This window comes from Lemur catta, chromosome 9 (genome assembly GCF_020740605.2).
Source record: "Lemur catta isolate mLemCat1 chromosome 9, mLemCat1.pri, whole genome shotgun sequence".
In the NCBI taxonomy this organism is placed as follows: Eukaryota; Metazoa; Chordata; class Mammalia; order Primates; family Lemuridae; genus Lemur; species Lemur catta.
In genome coordinates, this window is record NC_059136.1 from 63,044,896 (window position 1) to 63,071,718 (window position 26,823).

General features: G+C 42.6%; 1 protein-coding gene across 1 annotated transcript in view; it reads left to right on the plus strand.

The window, feature by feature from the left end:
• Window positions 1-18,013, plus strand: part of CDH17 (cadherin 17) — a 45,450-nt gene extending 27,437 nt beyond the window's left edge. The window contains exons 14-19 of the mRNA XM_045560470.1: window positions 4,263-4,507; window positions 7,514-7,644; window positions 9,976-10,215; window positions 14,543-14,659; window positions 14,794-14,907; window positions 17,146-18,013. Of these exons, the coding sequence (XP_045416426.1) occupies window positions 4,263-4,507; window positions 7,514-7,644; window positions 9,976-10,215; window positions 14,543-14,659; window positions 14,794-14,907; window positions 17,146-17,246 (948 nt within the window). The 3' untranslated portion in view covers window positions 17,247-18,013. The remainder of the gene's footprint in view (window positions 1-4,262; window positions 4,508-7,513; window positions 7,645-9,975; window positions 10,216-14,542; window positions 14,660-14,793; window positions 14,908-17,145) is intronic.
• The last annotated feature ends 8,810 nt before the right edge of the window (window positions 18,014-26,823 follow it).

Sequence of the window (26,823 nt, forward strand, 5' to 3'; positions counted from 1 at the left end):
GTCCTGGGTCTGTCCCTGGTAGGCCAAGTAACTTTTTCAGGGAGGTGGTAATGTTGCCACATAAAATATGTAAAATACTGGCTGTAATCCTGGCATTGTGGGAGGCCGAGGTGGGAGGATTACTTGAGGCCAGGAGTTCAAGACTAACCTGAGCAAGAGTGAGACCCTTTCTCTACTAAAAATACAAAAATTAGCCAGGCATGGTGGCACGTGCTTGTTGTCTCAGCTACTTGGGAGGCTGAGGCAGGAAGATGGCTTGAGCCCAGGAGTTTGAGGTTGCAGTGAGCTACAATGATGCCACTGCACTCTAGCCTGGGTGACAGAGCTAGACTCTATCTCGAAAAAGAAAAGAAAAAAAATACAGGATGAACAATTTTTAGCATAAGTATGTTCCATGCAATATTTGGGACGGTATTCTATATTCTTATTAGCTAAATCTGGCAGCCTTGTTGGGGGGATGGCACCTGGGGCTTCACTTCCCCCTTTGCAGATGTGGGGGGTTGGGCTGGACGCGCCCATGGGGCCTTCAAGCTGTAACCCCTTCATTCACATGTGACAGGTGGAGACGCTTCTTGAATAGCGACTGGAAATCGGCGGGTCTCCTTTCAAGGTTGCATAGACAAGTTTATCTTTTCCTTCTCCCTCCACCCTGCTTTGCTGTCGTCTCTCATGCTCTCACCCTCTCTCCCTCTGTAAGGACCGGGTAATCTGGAGGCAGAGTCTCATTATATTAGTTTCTATTTCTTTGTACAATGTTCCCCCCCAGCCCTCCCTCAATCTCGCCTGTCTCCTGCTGTGTACACCTAAATCTTGACTCTTTTCTCCACGACCGCCCCATCTCAGATGACTCACTTGGAAGCAGTCCCTGCTGTCATCCAAGTACTTACAGTTAAGATACTTTGCTGGGAGAGGGTGAAGCCTCGGGTTGGGAAGGGTCAGCGCTGCAGCGGGAGGGAGTCGGCAAGCCTGGCCATTCTGAGGCTCGCAGTGCCGGGTGCTGGAGGCTGCCAAGGAGGCCTCTGCAGGGCGGGTTGAAGCCAGAGTAAAGGAAAGCTCGAAGTAGAGGCTACAAATGAGAACAAAATAGAATAATTTCACAGAAAATGGACAGAAGCCCAGAGAAAAAAGTGCTGGTGCAGCAGGAAGCCGTGGGGCAGAGTCTCACGATTCCGGTCCTGTGGCTACCACATATTCTAGCTCTGGCGAAGGGTCTTGCTGGGACCAGCTCAAAGCCTTAGCCTCCTGTGAGAGTCTCACATTTGGAAAAGGTGCCGTTACAGCTTTCCCTTCAGCCTCTGGCTGTCTACACGGAGAGGAAGAACCACAGAAATAGAGGATAAAGGAAAGGGCAGTCTTCAGAGTTTGCAGTGAGTGGCCCAGGAAGCAGGCTGGATCAGGGAAGCCGACATGGAGAGGGACAGCACTGAGCCTGGTGGAAGGCGGAGAAGTTTTTCAGATGTTGCGGAAGGGCGGGCTGAGCCAAGGCAATCCTGCCGCAGTGTGTCTCTTTATGAATGGGATATTGCCATTTCTGTTTAATGGGCGAGACACTGGTATAAATTAAAGGACAGCTCCCCAAGAGGTCCTGGGTCCTCAGCCCTGGAAAGTGAATAAAACTGTACTTTTCATAGTTTATAATATATCTTTGGGCTTTGGTTTCTTCATATTTTGGGGCTCTAGGTCCCTTTAAGAATCTCATAAAAGCTACATACCCTCCCCTTATAAAACAAACAAACAAAAACATATGCACATAGTTCCCAGGGGTTCAGAGACACCCCCTTGAGCCCTTAGTTGAGAAGCCCTACTTTAGGGGCTATTCTACTCTTCATCAGGTACTTTAGGATTAGAACTTTTCCCCCATAGAAACATGGATTCTTTGCCTTGAGAGGGACCTTAAAAATCGTGTGGAATCACTTACTTATGATATTTAAGTCCTTTCTACGCTAGCGGATCACATGTTGTTTAAGCCCATGCTTAACTTCCAGAGTTAAAACTTCCAGAGTTGGGAACTTACTTTTTTTTTTTTTTTTTTTTTTTTGAGACAGCGTCTTGCTCTTTTTGCCCTGGCTAGAGTGCCGTGGCGTCAGCCTAGCTCACAGCAACCTCAAACTGCTGGGCTCAAGCAATCCTTCTGCCTCAGCCTCCCGAGTTGCTGGGACTACAGGCATGTGCCACCATGCCCGGCTAATTTTTTTCTATATATTTTTAGTTGTCCAGATAATTTCTTTCTATTTTTTGGTAGAGACAGGGTCTTGCTCTTGCTCAGGCTGGTCTCGAACTCCTGACCTTGAGCAATCCTCCTGCCTCGGCCTCCCAGAGTGCTAGGATTACAGGTATGAGCCACCATGCCCGGCCAACTTACTGGTTTTGAAGCAACTCTTTCCATCATGGGTAGTCCTAACTGTTAAATTCTTCCTCTTATTAAACCCAAATTGGTTTTTTGATGCTCATTCCTGGTTCTATCTGGCTTGGCCTGGAACAGGAGCAAGGCATCTATCATCTGTGCTCACCCCTCCCACCCTCCATGAATTTAAAGTCTTTGATTTTGGGGTTTGGGTCCTGAGGCCCCTGGAAACTCATTTTGCACACAGAATGGAAATCTTCTGTGTAAGCATTTCCCAAGCTGATTTCTGAGAACTGTCTTTCTTGAAAAAAATCACTGTTTCTGCTGAATGAAGTGTCCCATGGTTAAGTAAGTTTGAAGCATGCTACATTCCATTTCCTTTTCTAGGACAGTCACAGTGCACATTAGCATATCACAAGCTCTGATAAGTCCTGCAATAAAGACTTTTTCATGGCTCTGTCATCATTCTGAGAAGAAAGTTTTTGCTGACACTGGATTGAGAACTGCTCTGTATGAAACCTTTGTAATTGACACAAATTATGTATATTTTTGGTGAATAACATGTTTTGAAATATATATACATTGTAGAATGGCTAAATACAGCTAATTAACATACACATTACCGCATATATTTATAATGTTTTTGTGGTGAGAATAAAAAATCTACTCTCATAAATTTTCAAGTATACAATATATTGTTATTAACTATAGTCACTAGTCACCATGTTGTACAATAGATTTCTTAAACTTTCTTTCTGAAATTTTGTATGCATTGACCAACATTTACCCAATCCTCCCCCCAGCACCCCGTGACCACCATTCCACTCTCTGCTACTGTGAGTTCAACTATTTTAGATTCCACCTATAAATAAGATCGTGTGGTGTTTGCTATTTCTTTTAACATAATGTTCTCTAGGTTCATCCATGTTATGGCAAATGACAGGATTTCCTTTCTTTTTAAAGCTGAATGGTATTCCATTGTGTATGCACACACTATATTTTATTTATCCATTTATTTGTTGTTGGACACTTAGGTTGTTTCCATATCTTGGCTATTGTGAATAGTGCTGCAGTGAACATGAGAGTGCAAGTATCTCTTCAACATCTATCAAAGATTTCCTTTTCTATATATATCCAGTAGTGGGAATACTAGACAATATGGCAGTGCTAGTCTTAATTTTTTGAGGCACCTCCTCTGTTTGCCAAAATGGCTGTACTAATTTGCATTCCCACCATCAGTGTGCAAGGGTTCCCTTTTCTCCACATCGTCGCCACTACATGTTATTTTTCATCTTTTCGATAATAGCCATTCTAACAGGTGTGAGGTGTTATCTTACTGTGGTTTTAATTTGCATTTTTCCCGATGACTTGTGATGTTGAGCACTTTTTTCATATACCTGTTGGCTATGTGGATGTCTTCTTTTGAGAAATGTCTATTCTGGTCCTTTGCCTGTTTTTTAATCAGGTTGTTTTCTTGCTATTGAGTTGTTTGTGTTCATTATATATCAGATGTGTGGTTTGCAAATATTTCTTCTCAATCTGTAAGTTGTCTCTCTATTGTTTCCTTTGCTATGCAGAAGCTTCTTAGTTTTATGTAATCCCATTTGTCTATTTTTGCTTTTGTTGGCTGTGCTTTTGGGGTCACATCCAAAATATTATCACTGAGACCAATGTCATGGAGCTTTTCCCCTGTTTTCTTCTAGTAGTACTATAGTTTCAGATCTTATGTTTAAGTCTTTATTTTGAGTTGATTTTCATATATGATGTGAGATATAAGGGTCTAATTCCATTCTCCTGATGTGGCTATCCAGTTTTCCCAATGTCATTTATTAAACATATCAGAGTTTAACAAACATGTGGGATGTATCTTTTAAGGGAGCTAAACATCCCAAAATTTTCTCCTTTTTTCCCCACACAGCCTCTTGACTTTGAAACAGCAGCTGTTTCCAACATTATATTCAAAGCAGAAAATCCTGAGCCTCTGGTTCCTGGTGTAGCATACAATGCGAGCTCTTTTGCCAAGTTCACGCTTATTGTGACAAATGTGAATGAAGCACCCGTATTTTCCCAATATGTATTCCAAGCAAGAGTGAGTGAGGATGTGGCCACAGGCACAAAAGTGGGCAATGTAACTGCCAAGGATCCAGAAGGCCTGGACATCAGGTAAGGAGCACAGTGCTGGACAGACCTGGCTGTGTGCTGCAGCCAAGGCCAGCGGAGCGGAGGAAGAGCTGGGAGGGCTGGAGAAACTGGCCTGCACTGACCCCAGGGCTGTGCCCTAATGGAGCAGCCAGCAGTGGTGAACTTGGCCTTGGTTGAGGCAGGTGTCAGTACCCCATTCCAAGGGATGGTGGTTCATCATTGTGAATCCAGGCTCAGAGAAGTGGGAAGCAGCTCCAGGCTCCATCCTGCCCACTTGCTGCAGGTCTCACCTGGGAGAGCTGATGAGTTCAAGAGGTGGCGTTCACCTCCCAGAGACTGGCAGACCCCAGCAGGCCCTGGGCCTGAACCAGTTAACCAGTTATGTGGGCTGGGGCTTGGGGAAGAGTTCCAGCCCCTCACATGTACTGAAGTTCTAGTTGGAGAGAATGAAACAAACCCCAACTGGACAGACAAGCCTACCTTATCGGGTCAGGGGAATCTTCTGGATGTTGGGTGCATAGGTCCCTCAGCTCTCCAGTGAATTGGTTTGGCATAGCAAGAATCATTCCAGACTACATGCAAGGACAGGTTAGTGCTCAGGCTGAGGTAGCTAAACAAAATGTATAAACATTTCCATTTTAGCAATTCTCAATCTTTTTTCAGTGCAATAGGACCCAAAAAGATTTGTCTTAAAAATGCACAATGATGATTAATTTGCTCAAGACATATGTATATATCTGTATAATAGCTATAAAATCTTTAAGACTGTATAGCTGATAAGCACATAGATGGGATTTAAACTCAGATCTTTTGCTTCCATTGTACAACATACAACATAATGTCTATGGTATAACAAATATTTCAGCATCACTTAAAGAATTGTCACAACTACGTGCATTGGTTTAAGTTTCGCTAAACATTTGAGGGGAGTGTTGCTCCCCATTAAGCTGTCATTTAGGCACTTGAAATCTGTTCTAAAATCTTTTCTGTTTGTCTGTCAAGGAGTAAAGTTACCATCTACTGTTTCACTCTCTGACTACTTCTCTAGTTTCATAAAGAAAGGAAAGAACAGCACGGCTATATTCTATGGTTTAACATAGATACTCAAGAGTCACAAATTATAAGGAGACTCAAAATGTTTAAATTTTTACAGCCATTTAACAAATGCTTCTACCTTCTTCATGAAAATGCTATAAAAATCACTGGTGAAAGACAAGTGAATAAAAAAGTTTATAAGTAGGAAAAACAAAAGCATTTAAGAGAATTTTTCTGATGAAACAAGGAAAAGATATAACATGTACTATCAAGTTGAGGTCAATAAGATGAAGTTAGTTAGCAAGGGAGATTGAGGTATCCTGCTAGATACAGCTCTGGAAGACAAGAAAGTGTCTCTGGAATGAGGAAGGATTAATAGTTCAGGTGCTGGCAGTAAGTCAGTTAAGAATTTAGGATGACTCCAAACTTTTGGCTTGAGCAATTTAATTCTCCAGCTCCACAACCTTAGAATCCATTAGCACCCAATGGATCCTAATCCAATCCATCAGTGAATATTATAGATTTTCATTGAAATACAACTGGAATCTAAATGTTCCACACTGCTTCCAATGTAGTCCCAGGTACCAACATTTCTCTTCTGGATTCGTCCTTGCCCCTGCCCTCCCTGCCCCACCCTGAGTCTCCTCAATGCAGTCAGAGTGATCCTTTATGAAAGTAAACCAGATTGTCTGACTCCTCTTTCAGAGCCCTCCAAAGGGTTCCCATCTCTTTCAGGATGTAATTCCAGGTATATAGGATTTCTTATTGGTTACCCACACATGCAGCCTGACATGGTGCTTGGCATATAGAATATATATATATAAGAAAACCCACAAAAACATTGTGAGAAAGTAATTAACTCACACATAATTTTTATATCATTCTCTTATTCTTGGATATGCAGGTTGTTTAAAGTATTTTTTATCATAGAAAATGTTTTGAATATATGTATGCATATAATTCTTTTTAAACTTCTATTTTTTTTTTTTTTTAGTTAGGTAAAATTTCTAGGAGTGTAATTATTTGGTCTAAATATACGAGCATCCCTGTGACTATGATGTGCTGCTTTCCAAAGGGCTGTGCCCATTGGTTCCTGGGGTTCTAGTCTTGTCTCTCTCAAATTCATCTTTCACACACCTACCAATGGTTCCATTGAAACATACAACTGGGTCCCTTTCCCGCTTAATGCCATTTGATGGCTGCCCAGGGTTTCCCATGATCTGCTCTTTAAAGCTCTGTGGCCTCATCTTTTGCTGCCACAGCTTCCCGCTTATATCCCGGCACCGCTGAAACATCTGACCCCACACTCCTTGGCCCTTGGTGCTTAGTTCACACATTCTCTTCTGCGGAAGCATCCTCTTCTTGCCTGTGTTAACTTCTCCTTCAGAAAGTCTTCTCCGATTCCCATAAACTTCTCTTGGATTCCCCAGGTCCCCTTTCGTTGTTTTTACCATATTTTACTGGACTCATGTGCTCTCCTCTGCCTCTCTCCTCCACTGACTCTGGAGCCCTTTGTGTGACTTCCTCCCTTGGCCGACTACCCAGTATTGCCCGGCACGCCATAGATGTTTGCCGAGTGAGGAATTCACCGTCTCACCAGCAGCCTCTGAGCATTATCACCCAATGTCTCCACCACTGGGTGTTTGAGTTTTCTTAGAGGGGTGGTTTGCTAACAGTTTTTAAAAGATACTTCCAGATTGCTTTAATTGGAATTCTTCAATTTCCAGAAAAATATAACAGTTTTCCTCAGAGCACAAACACTACCAGTTGTAAGAATGAATGAGTGTTCCTTTTGAAGACAGGAAAAAATGCAAATAAAGTATTAATAATGTGAGACAATGATCCTTTAAATAACATACAAATGATAATACTGATCCTTTAAATAACATACAAATGATGATGCTGATATAACAGTATAGTGACATATAAACTATCTTCACATTTGCATGCAAAGTAACATGAGCTTTCTTTTTCTCTTTTCACTTTATGAAGGTATTCACTGAGAGGCGACACGAGAGGTTGGCTTAAAATTGACCCTGTCACTGGCGAGATCTTTAGTGCAGCTCCGCTGGACAGGGAAGCTGAAAGTGTGTATCGGGTAAAAGTGGTGGCCACTGAAGTAGGTAAGCAAAAAAGAAAGAAAGAAAATAGATTATCAGGGTGTGTATCAGTAGAAATGGGAGAAACTTGACAAACTTGACTAGGGTCAAAGCACCAGAATATAATCACCTTAAAGTGGAAAGATGAGAAAGGCACAAAAGCCCAGCGTGTAGGGGAGTGCTCACACCTTCCTGGTTTTGTTAAAGATGAGAACCATCTGTGCCCCTGAGCAGGGCTTCTTCCAAGGGGGGTTGTACCTGGAGGCTGGCCAGGCTTCAGGGATGCTGCTCACTCTGATTTCCTGGGGGCGGCTACAGCCTCTTCTAGAAGGTTTCTGAGTCCCTGGCTGAACTACTTGCTGTCTTCCAAAGGGGCTGTGGCTTTCTCCTGAGAGCTCGGAGCGCAGTCAAATCCCTGCCTTGTTGACCGAGACCACTACTCGCTCCCTCAGCCTAAAATTGCAGCTTGTCAGGCTTCATCCTTTTTGAAGCAGAGGATGTTCTATGTGGTGTTCTCCACTCTGATGTGTGTCAGAGTCACCTGGGGAGCTTGTTCGATACAGACACTAGGAGTTCGCCCCTGGGGATTCTGATTCAAGTTTGGGTAAACCTGGGTATATCTGTGTTTTGATGAAATAGGGTAAACCTTCAAAAGGGAAGACTATATTGTACAGATAAGCGCAGGAGGTTTGAACCATCTCTATATAATCTTTGCATCTCATTTAGTTCCGTTGTAGTAGTGTATATTGCCATATACTACTGTCATATATATATATATATATTCAAACTGGAATTCCAGAGAATTTTTAAGATTAAAAATTAACTCATAGGAATAATATTTTTATCCAGTGATAAGGCTGGTAATTTAAATATTGAGTTTCTTTGCATTTAAATGGAATTTAAAAATGTACAGCAGGAATTCTGTTGATCTTATGCTGATCAAAGGCTATAATTGGCTAGTAAATATATCTGTCTGGTTCCCCCCCCCAAAAAAAAGAATTAAACAAGTTATTACTAAATTAATATAGTTTTAGACCAAAAAAAAAAAATGTGAGGCCTGGGGTTGGGAGCTGAAAGGGAACAGAGAAGGGAATCATAAAAATAGTCCCTGCATATGAAAATATTAAGGAAAACAAAAGTACTTCAGTCAAGTTCAAGCAAAGTGGGCAGAATTGCAGGACCGCGTGCAACTTGGGAACAGCCGTGTGTGAGTGGACGGGTCCTGTGTCTCTGTCTCTTGCGTCAAGTTAAGCCCATTCCGCCATCATATTGTATATATTTAGCTCTGATTTATTTAATAAATGCTCCCAGAGAGCCTTTATGCCATACACTCCCTTGCGTCATATCAATACTTCACTTTGCACGCCTCCTAAAAATTTCTCATATTTTAGAAGTTTCAAGAAGCAAAACCACGTTCCAAAACCCTGTTCCATTTTTAGAGTTTGGCACTGAAATGATATAAAACGACTTTAAGAACACACTGGCTTTTTCTTCTTTGGTTAAGTGCAGTCATGGACATAAGCACCAGTTGAGAAGAAAAGCAAGAAAACAGAGTTTACTGGAAATGAAGCAGGAGCAAGAAAACAAGTTTTATGGGAATCAAATTAGGTCAGAGTCAAATTGTAGAAACAATATCTGTGATTGCGGCCAGGGAGATAGTTGACAGCAGTCAGTGATTGAGTCACACTGACAGCCCCACACTAAGCACTCAGTGTAGAAACTTCCCATGCAATGCTATGAGGTAGGTACTGTTATTGACCAGGAAACAAGGGCACCGAGGAATTAAGTAACTTGCCCAAGATCGCACAGCTACCACCCAGTCATGCTGCGGAGCCCACGTTTTGTACCACTATAGAATGTAAATAACATTGGTGCAGCCCTTTACTACTTTCTAGAACATTCCCTTACACATATGATCCTTAAAGAGCCAAAGGTGTCTCACACCTGAAGAAATGAGGCTTAGAAAACTTGACTAACAGGCCTGAAGCAAGGCATGGTAAGGAACAGGTGAGGTTGTGGGAGCTAGAGTCAGACCTGGATTGAAAACCTCGCCACTGTTCCCTGGCTGTGTGACCTTGGGCAAGTCACAGTTTCTCTGAGTTCAGTTTTCTTATCATATATGTACATCAGTATTGAAGTGATATATGTGAAATAGTAGCATATAGCCCCTAGTTATTATCAAGATTTTTTTTAACCAGTAATGAAACTAGGTCTTTGATTCTAAAAGTTTATCTTTCTAGTACCTCAGTCTATCTAACTGCTTGAATTTCATTTTTTTCTTTAAGAAAGGGGAATGTCCTTAGTAACAGGAAAATGAGTGAGTTGATACCATGTTTCAATCATTCCATTTCCTAGGCGGGTCCTCCTTGAGCTCCATGTCGGATTTCCACCTGTCGCTTATGGATGTGAACGACAACCCCCCACGGCTAGCCCAGGAGTACACGGGCTTGTTCTTGTGCCACCCTCTCAGCGCATCCAGAAGTCTCATTTTCCAGGCCACTGATGATGACTGGCAGTCATTTCGGGGTCCCCAGTTTACATTTTCCCTCGGCAGTGAAAGCTTACAGAAGGACTGGGAGGTTCTCAAAATCAATGGTGAGTTGTCAGAAGCACATGGAGAAAAATAACGATGGATGATGAAATTAAGTTTTTATTTTACTTGGTGGGTTTGCAGTACCCCACACAGAGCTTTCTTCCATGCTCCAGGAAGGAAATTCATACTTGGAGGTCTCCAGAGGGGCAGTGCCCAGGCTGGGAAGGGAGAAAAGACTGTTACCACGTAGCATCGCCCTTGGTTTAGGGGGTTAGTTGGACAACTGAGCATGACAGCTGAGAAACAGATTTTTAAAAATTATTTATTGAAATATAATTGATACAGTAAGTTGTATATTATTCAAAGTATACAACTTTGAGAATTGATATATGTAAATAACACTGAAGCCATCCGCATAATCAAGGTAATGAACATTTCTACCACTCCCAAAAGTTTTTTCATCTCTACTTCCCTACGCACCTGTCCCTTCTTCTCAGGTAACTGCTGACCTGTTTTCTATCACTATTGATTAGATAAAATTATAAAATTATTGAAAAGGAAAACTAAATAGAATAACATGTTACATGGGCTTTGGGTCTGGCTTTCACTTAGCATAATTGCCACTGTCCTGAGAGGAGGTTCTTGGTGATCATTGGGAAAAGAATTTCAGGACACGCCACGTAGGGCAAGCAAGCAGCTTTTCTGAAAGATTGAAAGTGAAAGTACGCTCTCTTAGAGACAGGGGCAGGCTCGAAAAGAGCAACTGTACAGGGAAGTTGTGGTTTTTGCTCTTTTGAAGTCTTGCTAATTGAGAGGAAAATTATTCCAGGCTAATGGGTTAGCTTTTACTAAGAATTCAGGTAGTAATTCCCAGATTGGGTTCCTTCCCATTTTTGTATTTTATATGATGGTTTTAGCACTGTCATGGTGATTTCAAGGGTGGAGAAACTTTAAAACCACGATGTGATATTATAATAATACAAAGTTCATGTCCGGTGGCAGAGAGCTGACAAGCCAGTTGAAGCTGTTTCTTGTCTGTGGTTATCAGCCCCCTTTAGTTAGACTTTACCACTGGTACCCACTCTGCAAGCCCCTGCATCCAGCTCCCAGCCTAGTCACCTTCATCCATATAAGATGGCGAACTTCATGTTGTGTATGCTCTGCCCAGGCCTCTCCCCCTCTCCTTGGGCCTCCCTATACCCTGAGGCATGATATTGAAATTGGGCCAATAACCCTACAATGGCCTCTAAGTATTCAAAGAAGAGTCATACATTTCTCACTTTAAATCAAAAGCTAGACCTGATAAAGCCAAAACAGGCTGAAAGCTAGCATTGCATCAAACAGCCAAGTTGTGAATGTAAAGGTAAAGTTCTTGAAGGAAATTAAAAGTGCTACTTCAGCGAACAGAAGAAGAAGAAAGGGAGAAAGTTTAAGTGGTCTGGATAGAAGATCAAACCAACCACAATATTCCCCTAAACCAAAGCCTAAATCTAGAGCAAGGCCTTGACTGCCTTCAATTCCATGAAGTCTGAGAGAGGTTAGGAAGCTTCAAAAGAGAAATGTGAAGCTAACAAAGGCTGGTTCATGAGGTTTAAAGAAAGTTGTCTCCATAACATAGAAGTACAAGGTGAGGCAGCAAGTGCTAATGCAGAAGCTGTAGTAAATTATCCAGAAGATCTAGCTAAGATCATTGATTTTTCAGTGTAAATGAAACAGCCTTATAGTGGAAGATGATGCCATCTTGGACTTCCATAGCTAGAGAGGAAATGCTAATGCCTAGCTTCAAAGATTTAAGCGACAGGCTGACTCTGTCAGGGGCTAATGTAGCTCATGACCAAGTTGAAGCCACCTTCCAAAAATCCTAGGGCTTTTAACAAATGATGCTAAATCTACTCTGCCTGTGCTCTATAAATGGGACAACAAAGAGCCTGGGATGACAGCTCATCTATTTATAGAACGGTTCAGTGAATATTTTAAGCCTACAGTTGAGACCTACTGCTCAGAAAAAAAGGTTCTTTGAAAATATTACTGTTCATTGACAATGTACCTGGTCAACCAAGAGCTCTGATGGAAATGTACAAGGAGATTAAATTGTTTTCATGCTGCTAACACAATATCCATTCTGCAACCCATGGATCAAGGAATAATTTCAAATTTCATTATCTAAGAAATACATTTCATAAGGCTTATAGCTGCCATACCTAGTGACTCTTGATTTTTCTCATCATGGGTCATATTTTTGTCTTTTCTTTCATATCTAGCAGTTTTTTATGAAATGCCAGACATTCAGATGCTGATTTTTTTTTGTATTCTTATAAATATTCTTGAGCTTTATTTTGAAGTGTAGTTATTGGGAAATAGTTTGATGCTTTCACATGTTGTTTTTAGGCAGGGCTAGGGCAGCATTTATTCTAGGGCTAATTTTTCCAAACTTCTGAGACAAAACCCTCTCTGTACCCCCCTCCCCTCAGGCCCTGTGAGATTTTCCACCCTGGCTCTTGGGAGTAGGAACAATTCCTGGCTCTTTGTGAACTCTGGTCTCTCTAAACCTTTTATGAGGGGCCCCCTCTTGTGCTCTCTGTATGCAGCACACACACTATCTCTGGTACTCTTCTCTGTAAACTCTAGTGGTCTTGATTTCCTCTTACTCCATCGCCTCAACCCAGGGACTTCGCTGGGCTCTCCTTTCCTGCGCTAAGAGACCTGGACGATTGCTCGGGGTAGTGAGCTGGGGTGATTTTTTTTCCTTCTTTTGGGAATCACTATATCCTTCATTGTCCAATGTCCTTAAAACCATGGTTTCATGTATTTTGTATGTTCTTTGAGTTGTTTTGGAGGGATGGTGACTCTGGTCCCTGTTACTCCAGGGCCATAATAATCTTTAAATATGAAAATCTCCCCAAATTCTGGAAAATTTCTTGGCAGGTACCCGAATGGGGAGGGTATATGAGTGAGTTGCAACAAGACTGAAACTGACTTTAGTAATTTGAAGCTCAGTGTTATTTTGCACTCTTAATTCTCCATTTAAAAAAAAGGAAAAAAGGTAAATACCTGAAGATCAGGTAGAATATGATGCATCCCCTTATTTCAGGACTCATTATCACTTACCCAATGTCACATAGCTAACAAGCAGCAGGTATGAAACCCAGGATCAGGTCTACAAATGCTCTGTCCCAGGTACACTCCAGTCACTATCTGCAGATTTCACATTTGCAGATTCAACTCTTTCATAACGGAGCTTGAGCGTTCGTGGACACTGGCAGAATGGTCAAAAATTTGAGTTACTGGGCACGCTTATTCCCAGCTGAGGGTGAACAATGTGACACAGTATGAGGTTCAGCTCTCATACTGTTAACGTGTTCTTTTTGCAGTCTATATAGTGTCCTTTTCCCCCCCACATTGTGTGCTTTTCATTTTGTGATTTAGTTATTTAAAATGGTTCTGAACCATGGTGCTCAAATACTATTCTAGTGTTCCTAAGCGTGAGGCAGCTATGACGTGCCTTACAGCAGCAGTCCCCAACCTTTTTGGCACCAGGCACAAGTTTCATGGAAGACAATTTTTCCATGGACCTGGGGAGAAGGGCGTGGTAGGGTTTCAGGATGATTCAAGTGCATTACATTTATTGTGTACTTTATTATTATTGCATTGTAATACATAATGAAATAATTATACAACTCACCATAATGCAGAATCTAAAGCCGCCACTGATCTGAGAGGGGCTGGAGCTCAGCGGGTGATGTGAGTGAGGGGAGTGGCTGTAAATACACATGAAGCTTTGCTCACTCTTTCGCTGCTCACCTCCTGCTGTTCAACCTGGTTCCTAACAGGCCACAGACTGGTACCAGTCCACCGCCCAGGGGTTGGGACTGCAGCCTTACAGAGAAAATACATGTTAGATAAGCTTTGTTCAGGCAGGCGTTCTATTGCTGTTAACCATGAGTTAAATGTTAGTCCACTGTATATTAAATAAGGTATCTTTAAACAGAAACACAGGAAACAAGATTATATATTAATCAGTTGATGAAAATGTTGTGACCAGAGGCTCACAGGAACCTAATCCTATGTTTTCTGTAGGAACAATGGTTCGGTATTTACTAATTCAGTGTTTGGGACAACTTTATAGACCACAACTACTGGAAATGATGAGAACTGACTACAGTTTGTACTCATTTCTACAGAGAAATCATGAATTGAGAATTTAAAGGATACTTTAGCCCTTTTTTTCACTATGATAAGATACATGTGGAATGATATGAGTTAAACTACCCAAAGTATCACCCATATCTAGCCACTTCCCAGCCAACCTTAGTATGTGATGGAAGGATAAGCTTTATCGATTCCTGCTGATCCAGGGACCTGAAGTTGTGTGTTTTCCTGCTCTGACAGGCACTCATGCCAGACTCTCCACCAAGCACACGAACTTTGAGGAGGGAGTTTACGACATCCCGATCCGCATCAATGATGGGGGTCGGCCACCCTTGGAAGGCACTGTCTCTTTACCAGGTAGGTATTTTGTTATAGGCAACTTAAGATAGTCTGTCACCAGGGGCAGTTTGAGAGAATTTTTGTCTTGGGTATGAGATTCTGTGACTATTGACTTGAAAATTTATAGTACCAAATACTATGTTGTTTTTCAGTTACTTTCTGCACATGTGTGGAGGGCAGATGTTTCCGGCCAGCAGCTCGCCAGCCTGGGATACCCACTATGGGCACGGCCATTGGCATACTGCTGACCACCCTTCTGGTCATTGGTGAGTATAATTTCTCAAGTCAAGGATTCCTATCCTGGGCCTCAGAAATATGAGTTCAGCTCAGGCCCTGTCTTCATGGGCTGGTCTGGTGGCTGCTCCAAGGGCAAGCAAGGCACTAGCCAAGAATATAGATCACCAAATACACTACACGAGGCTTTCCTGGTTGGGAGGTACTGCTTTAGTACCATCCTCTGCCTATGATCGCCATATTGGTTAGTTTGGGAAATATAAGAGGCTTTAGAGCATAAATTGTTATGTTTTATCTCTACTTACCAGGCTTTCATGATGGAGAAAAATGCAGTAGCTGTGCCTCTGCTACATGGCAGGCACTGTGCTTGATGGGGGATACAGTGATGGGCAAGACATACACACATCCTATATTGGAGTTTATGGTCTCATCTGCCATTGTTCTCAGCCTTCTGGTGGAGATGCTGCTATACCTGAAATGTACAGTGCAGAACTTCTTTGTATATTTTCAGGACTGGGGATGCTGATTCTTATTACCCAGAATAACCCCATTGTATCATGGCTCTGGCTCTACCTTGGCCCCTGGCCTGGCTAGACAGCAGAGTCCTCTGATCTCACTGTCTTTTTTTGCAAACCACTCAGTGCCTACTGCAGGTCGCATATCCCTTATCCGAAATGCTTGAGGCCAGAAATATGTTGGATTTTTTTCAGAGTTTAGAATATTATACATGATGAGGTTATCTTGGGGATAGGATCCAACAGAAAATTCACTTGTTTCACAAATACTTTATATACATAGCCTGAAGGTAATTTTATACAATATTTTAAATAATTTATGGATGAAATAGTTTTGACTGCATTTTAACTGTGACCTGTCACATGAGGTCAGGTGTAGAATTTTCCACTTGTGATGTCATATCAGCATGAAAGTAGTTTTGATTTTGGAGCATTTCGGATTTCAAATTTTCAGATTAATGATGTTCAACCTGCATAGTAATTACCTTCTTGTCTTCACAAGTTAAACATTAGAAATACTTCATTAGTTTATGTGCACCTGAGTGAAGGGGTTCACAGTTTCACATCCTTTTTCTTTTAAAAGAAGGGCTGGGATTATTCTAAATGTTCTTGATTATTCTCTCTGCATCTGGTCTTTTCTTCCATTACACAACCTGTCATATTAGACTCTGATTCATGGGTCTAAAAGGGATCTCATTTCCTTATACCCTGCAGTCCAAACTCTTTATGACATGGCTGTTACCCACCTGCTGTCACAGTGACCATCATTTCTCCCGGAGAACCACTCATTGAGGTCCCACCTGGTTACCAAGCTCCTCCCCCTCCACCCCTATGCCTTTTCTTATTATATTTGCCCTCCCACCTTGAAAGGATTTGAGTTTATGCACCAAATAGCAATTTTCTTACATAAGGATTATAACCCAGAATCTTACCACAAGTTAAAGGTTGGATGAGTTTGGGGATATATAGAAGTAATAGAATCTTACTGTTTTGTACCCTTACTCTTTTTGAAGTAGGATTGGAATTATTACAGGATTCTTAATGGGTTTCTGAACATCTAGTCTTTTCTGCCATGATTCCTTCTGTAAACTTACAGGTTAATTTCCATAAAACAAATCCCTTTTTCATAATGGGTTCTGACTGATAATATATTAATATAGTTAGTGCTGAGATGTACAATGTAATTTTGTAGAAGTTTAGGGAGGGGAGAAACCAGAAAAATTTAGTAGTCTACTCAAGGTCACTCAACAACATGGGCTAGAGCTGTGAGGAAGGCACCAAAGAAAGCATTATATTTGGTGTGGACACAGTGAAAGTCAGCTTTAGGTCTGGCAACAGCTTTCCGGTTGTTCTGGTTGGGTTGTTTCCTCTAAAGAAGGGGAAGACACACAGACTGGAATCAATACTTATGGAGTATGTATTTAATATAAAGTTCAGGAACTGTCAGATACTCACACACTCAGTGTGAGACATTAGGTCCTACATTCCTAGATAGAGACCCAGTGAGAACCACCAGGTTACATATGATTTGGGCCGTGATACATACATACTGACGACAGGACAAGCGATAAGCTTACTTATCCAAGAAAGCCACTCCCAGAGTCCCTTATTCACCAGGACAACAAAACTTTGTTAAACCACAAACAAAAATGAAGTTATATGAGTCATTTTTTCCTACCAGATTACTACTTTATAAATGAATGTGACAGTACATTTTAAGATTCCATCCATTTGACTCTGAGCTTTCTCTTTTAGGTATAATTTTAGCAGTTGTGTTTATCCGCATGAAGACAAATAAAGGCAAAGATAATGTTCAAAGTGCTCAGGCATCTGAAGTCCAACCTCTGAGAAGCTGAATTTAAAAAGGAATGTTTGAGTTTATATACCAAGTGCTATTTCAATAACAATTGTCTAATCCTATAATATTATTTTTCATCCAACATGTGCACTATAACTTCTTACAGATGTTCTCCCTTGCCCTTTAATATTTTACTCCTATTAGATAGTTCATGTGCTATAGACATTAGAGAGTTTTTCATTTTCCCATGACATTTTTTCTTCTCTGTAAAAGCCTTAGCTACTTATCTAAAACCAAAAATATGTGTGTTTTTCCCTTTCAGGGAAAGATGAGCTGATTAAATATTCTGTACACTTTTTTCCTTCATCAAGGAGGGATAGCAGTTACCTACCACAGAACTTCCCAGATTCCATTTATGCTTTTTCCAATTCTATCCTGTGTCCCTTCATCCATGTCTCCCTTGGTATGTCACTGAATTTAGAACATTTGTCAGAGAAAAGAACAAAGTGGGGTTTCAGGAAAAAAATAAAAGAACAGCCTTGTCCTTCAATATGAACACAAACGCTTGTGTCACTAACCTTTAACCAACATGGCGCGTGTTGGTCGAGGTTCTTCAGCCTGGGAACAGCACAGACCCACGGGAGCTGCTCAGACGCAGTGGCCTGTGTCCACCTTCATCAACCTCGGTGCGGGAGGCAACCTGCTGCCTGGGCTTACTCACCACCTGCCATGCTTGCATGCTACGCATGTTTTATTTGTATATTAATAAAGTTTGGGTTATTATATATTTAATGTGTGGAGGAAAATAAGGAACCATAAAAGTAGTGACCGAAATCAAGAATAAATGTTGGTTGTGAATGTTTTTGTTTCACTGATTTCTTTGGCTTTGCTTCCTGGTTCTTTTTTGTTTTTTCCCCTTGTGTTTCTATATTATGTTTTTAAAAAAATTTTTTTTTAATTTCAGAATATTACGGGTGCAGATGTTTAGGTTACATATATTGCCTTGCCCCGCCTGAGAGCTACAAGCATGACTGCTTTCCTGGTTCTTTTCATTTGCTGAAAGGAAGAACTAGTTAAGTAACAATGGTTAATCCATTGTTTATCAAAATTACCTCCCATGTGGAATTAGCCCAAGAGTCGGAGTCTACGAAAAATATAAACTCACTGTTCACATGACTGTGGGTTGAGGTGTTCCAGGTAGGTACCTCAGGAACTTTTAAAATTTAAATAAGAGAACCTTGGAGATTTTAAAGCATTCCTAGGCCCGAGACACTGTCATCTGGTTCATGAGTTGAGCCTTGGGAGCATTCAACATTACACAGCCCCTCAGAAACTTTAACCATGAACAAGGGCTCAACTGTGAAAGGATGCTCGTACAACGGCTGCTGAAGCAGGCCATGAGCTTGTGTTTTTCGCAAATAATCTTTTTTGTGATCATCTGTTATTTTTTTTGAAAAGTAAAATACCTAAACTCTGTTTTTAAGATTTCAGTATTGCTTTCTTGTATATTATTAGACTGTGGCTTCAAACTATTGTTCTTTTCACATGGGGCTCTTCAGCACCCTCACGGGGGAAGGTTCTCTCCTGTCTCACCTCATGTTAAAAGGCCAAACAAAAAAAACCCAAAAGCACTAAAAGCAAATTTATTGCATAAATTATACTCCAAGCTGAGGAATAGCACAACTTTATCAGCAGCTCTTTAGGTATTTTACACCTGTGTGTTTTTAACTAAGGAATGACTGTGATGCGACATTTAGGTCATTTAAAATTGCATTATTGCTTGCCCTGCTTATTTTCTGGAAATCTTATCTTCACTAGAAGACTGAGGCAGTCCTGAGGCAGGTCTGCTGAGGTGTGTGTGTGTGTGGGGGGGGGTCCTCTCCTGCTTCAACTCCATGACACCCTCCCTGGACCAACCGGTGTTTCCTGATAACAGGCTGAGCACACAGAACTTTTCCATCAAGGACCATCGATTAGCACTCAAATTGCGCACGCTGTTTCTTCTGTAAGTGGGTCCTCACTCTTAATCCTCTCGTCCTTCCATGACCAGAGCCTACCCATTCTTAAAGACCAGTTTAAATACTGGTCCCTCGGGGAAGCCTCTGATTTCCTACAGGAGAACAGGCTACTGCCTCATCTAAACTTCCACACTTTAGCAAGGAAAATGGTTTCCTTGGCCAGGGTCCATTCCTTCTTCTTGTAAGAATGTTGAATTTCCCACTGGGAAGCCCTGATCTAATCTATATAGTTTGGGTGGAACCAACTCCCTGTTTTTCTGCAACCCTTCAGCTCTAGAGTTGGGTACTATATATCTCAGTGAGTTTCACTTCTAGAATTTTAGTTGCAACTCTTAGAAAAGAGCTCTCTTTACGCAGAATTTGCTAAACTAGTAGGAAGTAAGCTGAGCATTCTGGTTACCATAAAAGATAAACCTTCCCCAGAATGAGAACCACATAAAGTCAGGAGATGAGAGAACATTTTGAAAATGTTGATTACCTAGATCTAGCTGTGTCTGAAGGCAACCTTGCCCTAGACTTTTCCATCCTATGAGCCAATATCATTTTTGGTTACAACACAATAAATTTCTTCCCCTTTGCAAGCAAGAGTGGATATTTGTACTTCGCATGTGGCCTTTCTCATGGTCTATCATTAGTGCCTGTTGGATCTCCCCAACTAGTCTGGGACTTCTCAGAATCTCTCTCGATGCCACTGCGTGAGCACAAGTCCTGGCTCATAGTGGCTCCTCCATAGTTATTTGAAGAATAAATGAAATAGCTGACTCAATTTGGCCATTTAAGCTATTGTCATTTAAGTGCCACACATTTGACAAAGCTTGAACTAAAGGAAAAGGTGTAACTCTCATCCTTTGTGTTCACTTACAGTCTCCTCAAAGGCCCCTTAAACTCCCCTTTACCACCATCCTTTTCCCTATACACAAACGGTGGTGCTCTGTTCAAACACCCTCAGAGCAGTCGTAGTGGTGAATGAGGCCTGGGAATGACAAAGCTTGCGAGAATTTCTGGATGGCTAAGAAATACTTGTGAGACTAAGAGGGTCTCAGGGTTGGGGGGATGTAGGCAGACACTTGTGAGCAGCTATGTAGACAGCCTCAGGGGCTTCTACAGAGCAGTAAATTAAGAGTAGAGACATGGAGGTATTTGTCCATGGCGTAATCTACATGCAGAAAATAGAGATTACCTCCCAAGTATCTAACACAAGAAGGGAAGGGTTTGCTTCCACGGTTCTGTGTGAAGCTATCCTCATCATGGGAACTTGGAAAACTTAGAAAAGATACACTATCTTACAATATCAACTTTGAAAAATCATTTTAACCATTTGCAAGTGTACAGTTCAGTAGCATTAAGTACAGTCATGCTGTCGTGCGACTGTCACCACCATCCACCTCCAGAACTTCATCCTTCCAAAGGAAACTCTGCACCCACTGAACACTAACCCCCACGCCTCTTCCCCCAGTCCCTGGGAACATTATTCTGACTTTCTGTATCTATGAATTTGATTATTCTAGATATCACATGTAAATGGAATTATATACTATTTATCCAAAATATCAATATTTTAAAGGTTTTAAAATAGTAACTAAAAAAATTAGCATTCAAACCTAGAAAAAGTTACCTCGAGAAGACCACCTCAAGGCTAATGGTATTTTTGATTTTTGCATGTATTCATGTCACACATTGTATACACATGAACGCATTTTGCACATATGTGAAGATATACTACCCACACATGTATACACAATGCACTTGTGTTCCCCAAACACCATACATACTCACATCCCATGTTTATCCCCATGAAAGCCTGTCTCATTCTTGCTGAGCCCCAAGGAGCATGCTCAGGTGTTGGCCAAGCAGCGTCTAGTACAGGGGTTTCTCAATGGATGCCTATTAGAATCAACTGGAAGAGCTTTTATGAATACGCATTCCATGGCTCCACCCTCAGTTGAATTAGAATGCTTGGGCACGGCCCCGCCTTAGTATTTTTTCCAAGAATCTCCCCAGGTGATTGTAATATGCAACCACAAGTACAAACCCTTGGTCCCTGGAAGACCAAGTTAGTACCAGGCTGGTGTGGAACACTTCTTTTTAGAGTCTGCTAGGGACTGAGTTGTGTCCCCCCAAATTCCTGTGTTGAACCCTGAGCCCTAAAGTGACTGTATTTGGAGATATGGCTTTGAAGAGGTCACCAGAGTGGGGTCCTAATCCGACGGAACTGGTGTCCTTAGAGGCAGAGGCAGACACCAGAGCACATTCGCTCTCTCCACATATGCACAGAGGAACAGCCACGTGAGGACACAGCAAGGAGGTGGCCGTCTGCAAGCCAGGAAAAGAGCCCCCCCCGAAACTGACCCTGATGGACCTTGATCCAGGACTTCTACCCTCTAGAACTGTGAGAAAATAACTGTCTGTTAAGCCATCCACACCATAGTATTTGGTTTTGGTGGCCTGAGCTGACTTACACAAAGACTGAATCAGGATCCTTCCTCAGAAAAACATTGGCTTCCCTATCCCCTCGACCTCTGGGGCTCCTTTAAACCCTAACCTGCCCAGACCCTTCCCAGATGTCCACTCAGACTGTGACCCGGAACTCGGGAAGGCAAGAGGCTCTGCTGTTGGGAAAGCCATGCCTTAGGCAAAGAGACCCTTCAACTAAGAGCAGCCTGGGTCACTCTGCCACCACGCCAGAACCTGTGAACTTCAACCAGGAAGCCAAGAAGGAAAAGGTGCTTCTTGCCCGCAGGAGGGCAGCCCTCCCTTTGTAGGCCAGAGCTGAGCGATAAGCAGCAAGGCCTCACTTTTCATAGTGGTTGCAGCTCTCAAAAATACACATAACATACATGCTGATGTAAAGTGACTCTTGTGCATGTGCTTGGAGAAATGGCAATATAAAATACTATTGGTGATGTAAAAACAAAGAATATTTTTTATAATACCATTACTTCCCATTTTATTGATTTTCCATGTTTGTATTTTGACATACCAGCATGACGCAAACTCCATTCAACATTTCAAAACGATTTCCTGAGCATCTGCTATGTGTTAGTCATTTGCAAGCCATCTGGGCCCTTAAGACAAAGAGGACGGCCTGTGGAGAGGACAGGCAGTTCTCAAGAGCAAGGGCTGGAATCCAGGGGCAAAAACACCGACGGCTAACACACAAGTCACACTCGAGGGCTCCATGTGCTATTTCTCTCCAAATAGTCAGTGGTTTCTTTGGACAGAAACCAAAGCCCCTTTTTTTCCACGTGTTCCTTGTCCTGGGAGAGCTGGCCGTGGGGGCGGGGCGGCAGGAAGGTCGAGGAAAGGGGTGGGCTAGGGAAGCAAGCGTTCCTTTGATGGAGGGCAAGCATTTCCATTTTTCCATCGCAACAGTTGGGTGGATGTGGATGTGTAAGTCAGGACTCCAAGGCTACATTTGGAAGAAGAGAAGGGTGTGCACATGGGAGGTAGGAACAAAAATAGCACGTGTTTACCCAGAGATTTTAGTTACTCTCTTGGATTAAGCACAAGACTGAGAGGAAATAGAATATATTTTGGGTAGCGGGAGACAAACTGAGCCTCTTTGACTCCTGACTAAAAAAAAAAAAAAAAAAAAAGATCCCAAAAGCAGAATTTCCTGTGGCTCTGCCCAGGCACAACCAAAATCAATCATGGCCCTGGTTCAGGGTGGACACACAGAACTAGGGAAAGGGTCTGGAAGCGGCCAGGCCAGCTGTGGGGTGGGAGGGCAAGGCCCTGGCTAGGGGTCACCTGCCGAGTGCTGCTCTCGCAGTGGGACCTCGGGCAGCCTTCCTGCGGCCTGTGAGGCAGGAGGACAAGGCTTTCCGTGTAAGCAAGCGTGGCCTAGCGGGTGGACACTTGCTGACGTCCTGGCATGGTCTGTGCTAAACGCACTGGCACTGAGGCAGGCCTTCCACCACGGGGTTCAAGTTCTTCCTGGGCTATTCCTACATTTTTCTCAGTCCAGCTTCCCCTCCGGCAGCATCACACCTGTCTAAGCAGGAAACTGGGCAATCGTTTGGGACCATGTGGGCGGTAGTGAGTTCTCTAGAAGGCTCGCTAATGGGTCAGAGTTTGGCCCTCCAAGAAGCGGAGGCCATGGCCAAATTCGACAGGCAAGAGATCTATGGGGGGAAAGGCCTGTGGAGAATAAATGGGAGGGAACAGAAGCAGGTGGGGAGAGCCCCAACCCGGGATGAGAGTGCTAGAGCTGTGAACGCAGGGGGGGAAGAAAGAAGGATTAACAGGAAGTTTCAGGCCAAAGTGCAGTTCTGAGACCATGTGAGCCGAGCCACAGCAAAGGGCGTCTGTTGCAGGACCCTAGGTTGGGAGGAAACTACTGGACCCCACTGTGCTCACAGACTGGGAGGGCGATGCTGTGACCCCAAAGATAACAGAAACTGGAGGTTGGCAGTCAGCACCCAGCATGTGCTCCCACGGCTATCAAAGTCCCTTTTATATTCATCAGATTTCTATCGAGCCCTATGGCCAGGTACTGAGCTGGTCACTGGGAGCACAAATAACAATAACTAATACATACAGCATCTGCAGTGTGCCAGGCGCTATTCTGAATGGTTTATATTAAGTCATTGAATCCTTGTAACAACTGTATGAGGTAAAGACAATCATGTCTGTTCTTCAGATGACAAATCGCCACACAGAAAGGTTAAGTATGTAATTGCTCAAGGTCACATACCAAATAAGTGACCCCAGCAGCCTGCCTCTAAAGCCTGTGCCCTAAGTTACCATATTTCATCGAAGGTGCCATTGATTGTAATAAGTTTCATTATTTTATATGACACTAAGAAAAGAGCACTGTCAATTAACTACAGCATGCTGTTATTAGTAAGATGCATCCTCAATTTCAGATATATTAAAGTGTGAAAAAAATGTGAGTCAATAGTTATATTACACAAAGGCACTATGCCGGTTCTCAAAGACTTCATAATTGAGTAGGACAGACAGGCCCACGCAATTGTCATGCCATGTGGTAAGTACCAAGTGTCACCCAAGAGGAGCATATAAATTGCTGCAGTGACAGAGAGAGGAGCAAATCATCACTGCCACCTGAGATTGTCTGGGAACCCGAACTCCCACCCCAGGAAATGACACCCAGCTGAGCCTTAGGTTTCTCCAAATAAAGAAGGGAAGGGTGGGATTGGAAAATTTTGAGTATTAGGGGCCTTGGTTGATGATGCTAATAATAATATAACAGTAGCTAACAATGGCTAATAATGTATTGAGTTTACCACGTGCCAGGCACTGTGTTTAGGGCTTTTCATGCATCATTCCATTTAATCCTTACAGAAACCCTGAGAAAATCCTCTTATCAGACCCATTTTATGGAGAGGAAGCGGAGGCTCAGGAGACGAACTGCCTGCCCCACAGCACACAGCTTGTGGATACTAGAGCCAGGATAAGAGTCACCAGCAGCGTGGGTCTCACATGTCAGATGTCAACTGTGCTGCTGCCCACCTCTCAGAAGAGAGTTAGGGACAAGGCATGCTCACCTGTCATTCTCATCCTCTGAGCTCCCCGTGTTCTGGGCGGAGCCTGAGTGAGGGTGGACAGGGCCAACCACAAGGATTGCGGGGGATGACTGATGATGGGTAGGGAAGGTTCTGGAAGTGTTGGTGCAAGACTGGGGCCTCTGAGTCATCTTAACCTTCAAGTATTTGCTGAAAGTTCACTCTGAGCAAAGGTCTGCGCTGGGCACCAGGGGAGCCATTGGAGGGAGTCCTGGGCTGAGCACCAAATGTGGAATGAATGAAGTGTGACATTGGGTCCCTCCCTCCCTGCTGGCCTCACCTCCTTCCTCCTTCCCTTTGCTCAACAACTTCGAGTCACCTTGGCCGTCTGCCACTTCCTCGAAGAGGCCAAGCTCTCCCCACTTCCGTTCCCTTACACTGCCTCTGCCTGGAATGTTCTCCTACCCATCAAGCCTCTTTTGCATGGCCGGCTTTTCTTCTTGCTTTAGGTCTCAGTGTAAAGATTATCTCCTCTGAGATTCTGCCTGTTATTTTCCATCATAGCAGCACCTTGTTAATTTCCATCCTAGGACTTTCCATAATGTGCAATTACGCCCACGATTAGTTTGCATCTTTAGGGCAGGACCTTGTTGACTGTTGCTTCCCAGCAGTGAGCATCTTGCCTGCCACAGAGTAGGTGCTTCATACGAGAATGGACAAATAGCTTAAGTTCTAATCAAAGAGTCAAGATGTACATCTGACACAGAGAATAATTAAGTGCTGAACTGCTCAGAGAATGCAGATTGATGTGTGCTGACACCCTCAAAGAGATGTAAGAGCTGAACAGGGTGGGTGGAAATCTGTTAGGGATGAAAAACCAGATGGGGGGAGAAGAACTAGTCTGTGAAGGGACAAAGCAGTTTTCTATCCCCTGCAGGTTCGAAGCACCTTCATCTTCAGTATCTGAAATCACTTTAGCTTTCCTCACCTCCCAGGCCCCTCCCTCTACTCACTGGAACATGGAGCTAGGACCACAAAGACCAGTTGTCCAGCCCTCCCCAGCAAGTGTTGGTGGCTCCCCCGGGTACCAAACATGACATTAAAACTGAACTCACATATGGCTCTTCAGTGTAGAAAGGAGAATATTCTGGGGGAACAATTGTGGATGCAATTCTCACTTTGCATCATGCACAAAGTGACCCCCAGTGACCAGAAAGGCTCTCAGGTGGCCATATTTTAGAATGCCTTCAAGGTTTCTAGAAGTAGAGATAGATGAGTACAACGTATATGATCCGGGTGATGGATAACCTAAAAGCCCTGACTTCACCATTATGTGGTATATCCACATAATAAAATTATACCTGTACCCCATAAATTTATACAAATAAAAAGTAGTAGAGATAGGCTCCACCAATTACAGCGTGTTCTGTCAGCTGTTTCTGTTTTGTTTCTCACACAGGGATATAACAGAACACATTTGATTCACTTGCTGAATTAATGTACTTAACACAACTTTGAATTTCATGGCTTTCTATACCATACATTTTGAAAGTAAATAAAGGTAAGGCTTGTTAACCATTTTTTATATGTCCTGACTGATGTTCAATAGGCATTTTTCTATCTTACTTATATAGAGAGGCACCGCTCTGTAGAGTATCAAGTCTTATTTTTGTTACTTATTCATGTGTTTCCCTCCTCCTATCCCACACATCCTCCAAGACGATACTCTGAGTTCCTTGAGGGGAGGAGATCATGTTTTATCATCATAACTCTGCTGCCTGCAAAGAATCTTCAATAAAACAGCTGCTTGGTAAATACTGAATTAACTTGAAGCATCCCGAGACCTTCTAGATGTTCAGTTCTCTGCTCTTTCTAGCAGAGCAAGTTGTCTCAATTCATATGAGCCCAAAGTTGTTGCCTGTTAACCATATAGACCAAAATCTGTGTCCTACTTGTCAAAAACTATTAAAGAGCAGAAATCTCTTTTTAGCTTGAACCGATCTGTGACTTAATTTGGAAAGCCTCTCCTCACCCCAAATTAGACATGATTGAATAAGAATAAAAGAGGAGGAGCTAAAAATAACTTTCTACTATAGTGGAACAACAATTTAAAAATTTAAACAAAGCCCTTTGCTGCAAACTCAAATGC